The sequence below is a fragment of the Pseudorca crassidens genome, chromosome 8 (assembly GCF_039906515.1).
Source record: "Pseudorca crassidens isolate mPseCra1 chromosome 8, mPseCra1.hap1, whole genome shotgun sequence".
NCBI classification, from domain to species: Eukaryota; Metazoa; Chordata; class Mammalia; order Artiodactyla; family Delphinidae; genus Pseudorca; species Pseudorca crassidens.
The window spans coordinates 85,086,600-85,094,809 of NC_090303.1; the positions used below are offsets into that span (position 1 = coordinate 85,086,600).

At 45.0% G+C, this 8,210-nt stretch overlaps 1 protein-coding gene across 1 annotated transcript in view; it reads left to right on the plus strand.

The window, feature by feature from the left end:
• CPA4 (carboxypeptidase A4) overlaps positions 1–7,662 on the plus strand; it is a 28,489-nt gene extending 20,827 nt beyond the window's left edge. The window contains 5 exon segments of the mRNA XM_067747012.1: positions 253–344; positions 1,752–1,951; positions 2,062–2,121; positions 3,059–3,143; positions 7,323–7,662. Coding sequence (XP_067603113.1) covers positions 253–344; positions 1,752–1,951; positions 2,062–2,121; positions 3,059–3,143; positions 7,323–7,510 — 625 coding nt within the window. The 3' untranslated portion in view covers positions 7,511–7,662.
• The last annotated feature ends 548 nt before the right edge of the window (positions 7,663–8,210 follow it).

Consider the following 8,210-nt stretch of genomic DNA (forward strand, 5'->3'; position numbering starts at 1 on the left):
GGGCATTTTGGCGAGGTCCTTTTCTCCGGGCCAGAAGGGCTAAACCTCCTCTCTCTGGGGCATGAGAGACTCCGCAGTTAGTGAGGGCTGAAGCCCCGATGATCCTCCAGATCTCTGGAGTTGCCTCCAGAGCTGCAGGCAGCTTGTCCCATCCATGGTGCCATCTCCATCATAGTCCCCCAAAGAAAACCTTCACCTCTCCTGTGCCCTGACGCATCTCTGAATGTTGTTCCTTCCTTCGTGAATTTTTCCGAACCGATTATGGAGGAAGACACGGTCTCTAAATCCTGGAAGCTCCTGCGTTGGTACTGATCCAAATAGAAATTGGAGTGTTAGTTTTGCAGGTAGGTTGGGGAGACAGTTTTTAAATCCTGCTACCCCTGGGTAGTCTGGTCCACAGGCCTCTGAGCTGGCAGTGAGGGAGCTGGTTTCCAGGCTAGTTCCATTGCTGGTTCATTGAGAAACTTGGGTAAGTCCCTTATTCTCTCTATGTATCATTTTACTATTATTATTTGTAATTTTGAAAGGGAATGGAGGAACAATTCCTGTCCTCCTGAGAGAATGCTACTATTTTAAAAACTATTCTATCTTATATATATAAATTCATGGGCCTGCTTTGTACCCTGGCCATCCCAGCTTCTGGGCAATACCGGATGGGTGGAAGGGCTGTTGGTGGCAACTCAGAAGAGAGCAATTAGCACTGTTACCCCAACAGGCAAAATCACATTGTGAGGATTAAACTACAGCAGTTTACCCTTAGATGTGTAAATATGAACCTCAGCCCTTTGATGTCATGGAAAGAGAATGAGAATTAGGAGTCCTGGGTTCTGAGTTCCAGTTATTTAAAAATCATCCCCACAATAGTGCCAACTATGTGCCAGGTACCTTCCCATGTATAATCTTATTTATTCTTCTGACTTGGAGACTGAGTTTTCTTGTCTGAAATGAAACAATTGAAGCTCAGAGACAATCTCAAGAGCATATGGTTGATAAGAATTAGGACCTAAACTCACTTTTCAATTTCAAAGCCCGAGAGTTCTCTTTCACTATTCAGCTGTACTGATGTTTTGTTTTTAGTGTAATGTTTTAATGTAATGGTTTTAATTCTCTTACTTGCATAGAAATACCACAAAAACCACTGGGGGAAAAATAATGTGACTGTGGGAAAGGAGCTGATACAAATGTGGGAATTGAGGGTGTCAAAGTTAAGTTACAACAGGGGTGGTTTCACACATACACCAGATACCTTAGGGGCCTATATTGTGAGGTAATACAGAAGGCAGTAATTCTAAATACCTGTCAAATAATCAAGAGATTTTAGCCACAACCATAGATTATCTTTGGCAGCACTTGGCCATTAAGATCTGAACCAAGAGAATGAGTTGACACCAGAATAAATGGAGTCATTTTCATTATTAATTGGTATTCATATTAATTATCTAGAATACTTATTAATTGACAACTCACCGTCAAGTATGATATTAATTATTTATGACAACTGTTGGTGATACAATACAAGGTCAGCTCTCTCCATTTAGAGGAGTTCTACCAGTTTTCCTGCCCATGTGTGGCAGATCCAGCACCCCACTGCCACACCCTCCCTGCAATTTACATACACTATGGACCAGATTCTCAGGGAGAAGCTAGTAATGGCCTGCCTATGCCTTCTCCCCCTCCTCTGGGTAGAGTACCCTGCATTTTTGTTTCCTTAGCCTATGGGTTAAGGTTTCTGCTTCGGCCACCCCCCACAGGAGAGGGAGCCAGTGACAACCCTTGTTCCGAAGTATACCATGGAGCCCACGCCAGTTCAGAAGTGGAGGTGAAACTGGTGGTAGATTTCATCCAGGAACGTGGGAATTTCACATGCTTCATCGACCTGCACAGCTACGCACAGCTGCTGACGTATCCATGTGGGTACATGGTCAAAAAGGCCCCGGATGCTGATGAGCTGGTAAGCGGGGCTGCATCCAGCCCTGGGCATGCTTTTCCCCTGGGTGCTGCAAAGTCCAGGAGCAGGGCTTATTTCAAGAAGCCCCAGTATTCTCTCTCTGTTCTTTGCAGTGTGCCATCAGGCCTACTGGGAATAGGAAGAAGATGATGCCTCTTATTTCTGAGTTTGCTGTGAGTTCCAAGAACCAAACCCAACCCTGTCTTTCCTTCTCACTTGTTTTTCCGACCAAAACATATTGCAGACCCACTGCTTGCCAAGAACTGTGGGTAGCATTGTGGTGGGCAAGGGGGAGGTGCTCCTCACTTGGTGTAAGGTAGAGTTTAAGTAGGGTGTAGGCCACAGCCTAGGGGTGCTCTGGGTCACATGCAATGACTCACCCCAGGATGTGAGCAGGCACTTAGGGTGAACTGACTGGAGTAGGGCTGGCATCCACAGAGTGACTGCAGGCCTCTCTCTCCGCGCTGGTCTGCTTGAGTGTGCCCCTCTGCCCGGGGCCACAGCTAGCTCACACGCCTCCCAGCAGATGCAGCCCCACCCAGGGCTGGCCAGGTGTGGACTAGATTCTGCTCTCGAGGTGCTCTGTGTAGGGCACATCCATATATGGCATCCCTGTCTCCACCTCCTCTCTGGGAGCACCTAACTCTTAGAAGGTTTTCTCTTGAACATACTTGCCCTTTCCTCATGTTCATGAACATGACATTCCCTTTCCTCAGGATAGGTGAAGATGGTTGTGCCTTTATTAGATTTCTAATGGGCTGGTGAGCAGCCTTCCAGATCTATGAAGAGCTTGAATACAGTTCCTCCAATTTGTGTTTATAATATACATGCTTCAGAATGCTTATCTGGTCTTCTTCCACCTCTCTCCTTACCCCCTGCCCCAAACTGGAAGGAAAGAACTGAGGATAAGAGAAGGAGTTGGAGGAACCATACCATTTCCCTCACTTCATAGTCAGGCCTTTGCTCTGGTTGGTTGGGAAAGAAGGAGACCAGGAGGGAACATTGAGGGTGGGGTCGGGAATTTTTCAAACCACTGCAGTACAGCACAGCTGAGGAATGTCTGGCTTCGGGATCCATTCTTTCTCACTCTGATGATTTCCCCACTCCTAGGATGAGGTGGCAGGGTGTGTAGCCAAAGCTCTGGCTTCCCTGTCGGACCCTGAGTACCAAGTGTGTCCTACCTGCACCACTGTCTGTAAGTACTCACTGAGTTTATTGGTTATAAGGAAATGCTCTGAGAGGATACTTGAAATGGAGCGGGAGAAGAGCTGCAAGTCAGCCTTCCTATGTTGTAGTCTTTTTTTGTTGTTAGTGATAGGCTGAATTTATGTCAAGTCTGTGTGATGGTAGCTGTCGCGTGCAGCCATCTTCATCAAACTGAGGTGGTGGTACGGTGGGTAGAGGGGAACCCCTCACCTTCCTGTCCAAAATGAACACGTGTTGAGCATAACAGGTTTAGGTGAGGGGTTCCCCCGACAATCATTAGCATTGAGCTGAAAAAACAAAAACTCTACCAAGACTTCAGACCTGAAGATGGTCTTGAGGCCCATCATCTACAACTTAACCCCAATTGGAGGAAATACCCTTGTTTTGGTTTCTCACTGAAGTGTTTCATCTGAGCATTTCACTCTATTCCTGCTGAGATCCTTCCAGTTCCCTTATTCTGTGAGTCTGATCTTTAAATTTTTTTTTATTTGTTTGTTTTGTTTTTGCGGTACGCGGGCCTCTCACTGTTGTGGCCTCTGCCGTTGCGGAGCACGGTCTCCGGACGCGCAGGCTCAGCGGCCATGGCTTACGGACCCAGCCGATCCGCGGCATGTGGGATCTTCCTGGACCGGGGCATGAACCCGTGTCCCCTGCATCGGCAGGCGGACTTTCAACCACTGCGCCACCAGGGAAGCCGTGATCTTTAAATTTTTAGATCAAATTGAAGGATATGATTATTCTCCAAGGCCCTAGCTATAAATGGGAAACAGAAACAAAAAATGTGGGGAGCAAAGCTCCTTTCAAGCAAGTGCCCTTCTTTTCCCCTCCTGTGCCTCTTCTGTAAATAGTCTTCCAACAGTTGGTCCACCCTCAAAGCCCCTGCAAACTTGTTGATAATTCTTTCCTTTTCCATACTGTAACTTGCTGTCCCGTCCTACCTACCTCGCCCTCAACTAGCTGTTCCCCTCAGTCTTCCGCTTCTGCGAAGATTCTCCAACCTACCTCTTGGGTCCTCCTCTGTACTCTGATCTCAGCACTCTTGTCTGTGTTTCACATGCCACCAAGCTGCATAAAGCCCTCAGCATGATGCTGGTGGTTGTGTTGCTAATTGCAGCAACAATCCAGTAATTACTCATGGTTTATTATTACTAGTGTTGTTGAATGGGAGCTCCTCAGAGAACAAACACATCAGGAGAGGTTCTCCACCCTCTAATTAGTCAGAACTGAGTCCTACACCAAAGAAAGCTAAAGGAACTTGGCAGGAGCCTTCTGAGGAGGTCCTCTCAAAAGATCTTTGCGGGTCACCAGGGTCCTGGCTTTTGGGTCAGATGCCAGTTTAAAGAATGGCCTTTTCCTCTCATGTCAAAAACATTCTTCTCCCCAGCATAAGCTGTGCCAAAATTAAGAGATACTCATCAGATTCCTCCAGCAGAAGAGGAGAAAGGCTCTCCTGAGCATTGTCCAGGATACATAATATTTCCTACCTCTTTCAAGAGCCCATCTTCTGTATTTTTTATAGGCTTTGTCTGCCCTCCTTTATTCCCCAAAATGAAATCAATTTTTGAATAAAAGCACTCTAACTCCCTGGGTTATTGTATGTGTTATATAAGTAGTTGACATTTGTCCCTTCAAGTGCTGAACTTTTCCTTAGATTAATCATTTTAGATGAAAATAATTCTAAAATGGGTTTTCACACTTTCCTGCCTTCTTAAACAGAGTATGTAGAAGAGATTTAAGCTCTGTTCTTCATGACTGAGTGGCCTTCTGAATGTCAGTTGTTGTATCTTGAAGGCCTTCTGTGCTGTACTGGACTGCTCAATCCTTTTGCTGAACAGCGCAGCCTGTTTTGCTTCTTTAACTCTTGTGTCTGCTTTTTAGAGTTTTCATGTCTCCTTCCTCAGGCCACCTTCCTCTAGCAACCCTTTCCCCTCCTCTGGAAACAAGTTCATTGGGCTCGTTTAGCTCATGGATAGATTGTGAGTATTAAGGATGTTCATGACAGCATTGTTTATAGTCACAAAAGACTGGTAAGCAACTAAATGTTCATCAGTAGAGTGCTGGATAAAAACACGTTTGGTGCATTACTACAGTGAAACACTATGCAGCCCTTAAATGAGTGAGGTGGATCTGTATGTGCTAATAGGGAATAATCTTCAAATGTTAATTGAAAAATACAGTGTATACAACAGTGTTATTAGTAAGTTCCCATATGTGTTTTTTCTTTTTTTTTTGTAAATTTATTTATTAACTTATTTATTTATGGCTGTGTTTGGGTCTTTGTTGCTGTGCCTGGGCTTTCTCTAGTTGCAGCGAGAGGGGGCTACTCTTTTTTGCAGTGCGTGGGCTTCTCATTGCGGTGACTTCTCTTGTTGCGGAGCATGGGCTGTATGCATGTGGGCTCAGTAGTTGTGGCGCAGGGGCTTAGTTGCTCCATGGCATGTAGGATCTTCCCGGACCAGGGCTCAAACCCATGTCCCCTGCATTGGCAGGTGGATTCTTAACCACTGTGCCACCAGGGAAGTCCCCCATATATGTTTTTTTTTTTAAAAAAGAGTAGGTAGACTTAGCAGGGACCCAAGTAAAGTGAAGTTCATGAACCTGATCACTTTGCTCAGCAGAGGTCTTCTTGGCCCCTTCCTGAATTTAAAATCTGTTCTGAAATACTTGAGCTTGCCATGTAAATAACTTCTAGAAACTTCTGGTGCCATTGCCTGTTTTTTTAATTCATCATTTTTCTTAGTGTAGAGAAAGGCTGTGGGAATTACATAAGAATTTCAGAGAGTATAGGAGAGCCTGTTCCATAACCTCTGGGAGCATGTAATTGTAGCAGAAGCAGCATCTCTAGAAAATCACAAATGGTATCATGAGAAACAACCTTTAGGAACAATGGAAAAACAAAGGGACCCATATTTTCATTTAGTAGACATATATATTATATAATAAATGGACCCCAAGTCGGTTGAAGAAAGCATGGGCTTTGTCATCAGATGGATTGGGTTTAAATTCCAGCCTTGCCATTTTCCATCTATATTTTCTTAGATAAATTATTCATTCTGAACCTGGATTTTCTCATCTGAAAAACAAGGACAGTAATACCTACCTCATTGGCCTCTTAAAGATGAAATGAGATCATAAGTGTAAACTTTACAGTATGATGACTGGCTCATGGTAGATGTTCAACAAATGATAGCTGCTATTACATTGTTATTTTAGTATTCAGTATCATCTACACTTTGCACTTTTAGCCAGTTTCTTCTCTAGTAGAGTTTTGACTGGAAGAAGCAGGAAAACAGGCCTCTTGCCTCTCGGCAAAGAGAAGTCCCAAGGGCTGTGCTTCTTTCTCTCTGTGTATCAGTTATCTCTTGAGATGTAAAAAACTATCCTAAAATTTAACAGCTTAAAACAATAAACATTAATTTTCTTACACAGTTTCTGTGGGTCAGGAACTCAGGAGCTTCTTATCTGGGTGGCTCTGGCTCAGGGACTCTCAGGACGTTGCAGTTAAGGTGTCTTCCAGGGCTATAGTCATCTAGAGGCTTGATGGGGCTGGAAGATCTTCTTCTCAGATGGCTCACTCAGATGCCTGGCAAGTGAGGGATAATTACTGGCACTGAGTTCTTCAGCACATAGACCTCTTTATAGGGCTTCTTGAGTGTCCTTACAACATGACAGCTGGCTCCCCAGAGCCAGTGATCCAAGAGAGAGCAAGGCGGAAGCCATGATATTTATCACCTAGCTTTGAAGGGCACACACTTTCATTTCTGCAGTCTCCTGAAAAACAGGTCAAGTTGGCCCTGTCCAGTGTAGGAGGGCACAACACAAGGATGTGAATACCAGGAGACAAGGATCATCGTGGCTATCTTGGAGGCTGCCTACCACACTCTGTAAAGATTTTCTTCCAGTGACCTGAAGGAGTCTACACAGTGAGTTGGTGACAAGATGGAAATGAGGATTTAAAATCTCTTGGATTGAGACTAGTGAAGACCCTCATGGTGCAGGACAGTCTGAGACATAGGGATCAGGCCAGTGTTTATGTTGTAGGCCTGATGACTTTCAGAAATAACTGTAGATCCCTAAGGAACCACAGGTGGGCAGAGCTCCAGGCCCCTTTCCATCTAACCCTGAAAGGAACTAGGCTTCAAAGGTGTTTTCTCTTTTGACTTAACAGATCCAGCTAGTGGCAGCAGTGTTGACTGGGCATATGATAATGGCATCAAGTATGCATTCACTTTTGAGTTGAGAGATATTGGGCACTATGGCTTCTTCCTGCCAGCCAACCAGATCATCCCCACTGCAGAGGAGACCTGGCTGGGGCTGAAGACCATCATGGAGCATGTGCGGGACAACCTCTCCTAGAAGAGAGCCTGCTCTGTCTACATTTATTTATCCACATGTACACACACACACTGAGGCCACTATTAAAGGGAGCTTATTCCTTCACATGTGAGTCAGAGCCCTCTGGCTTTGTAGAGAACACAGGTCAGCCCCTCTCCAGCCCCCTTCCTTGAAGTTTGTGCATTCTGGTGGTGTGCTTAGAGAAGCACTTCTGCCACCCTGCTGTATTTTGGTCCCGCTGTTTCACTGAGCCCTTTGTATGCCTTTCCTTCCACATAGCTGAGTGGGCAGGCCACACTTGGGATCAACCCTTCCTGGGTGGCCTGTCTCTACCTCATTTTTAGAATAAAAGGACATGTGAAATGGTTCTGTAGCCTCATCCAATCTAGCCACGCCCATGATCTTGCTCTGGTGGAGGCCCCAAGGGAAGTGCTGTGGGAGATAATGTTTGTCTTTTAGATTGGTCTCGGAAGATGACGCATAACTTCCTTCAATATATCTCACCTTTCTTGAACATATTTTTCTTTGAAAAATAAATCCCAAAGGGTCATCAGTATAGGTCATCCCCCTTTTCTGTTTTTGTTTATTTATTCTTAGTCTGAATACAAAGTAGAGGATCACGTCTCATCACTGGGCCAAAAATTCCCAGATACTACAGTTCTGATCACATTCTTCTCTTTATCATTCAGTGTAACTGGGGATCCCAGAAGGGGATCTGTGT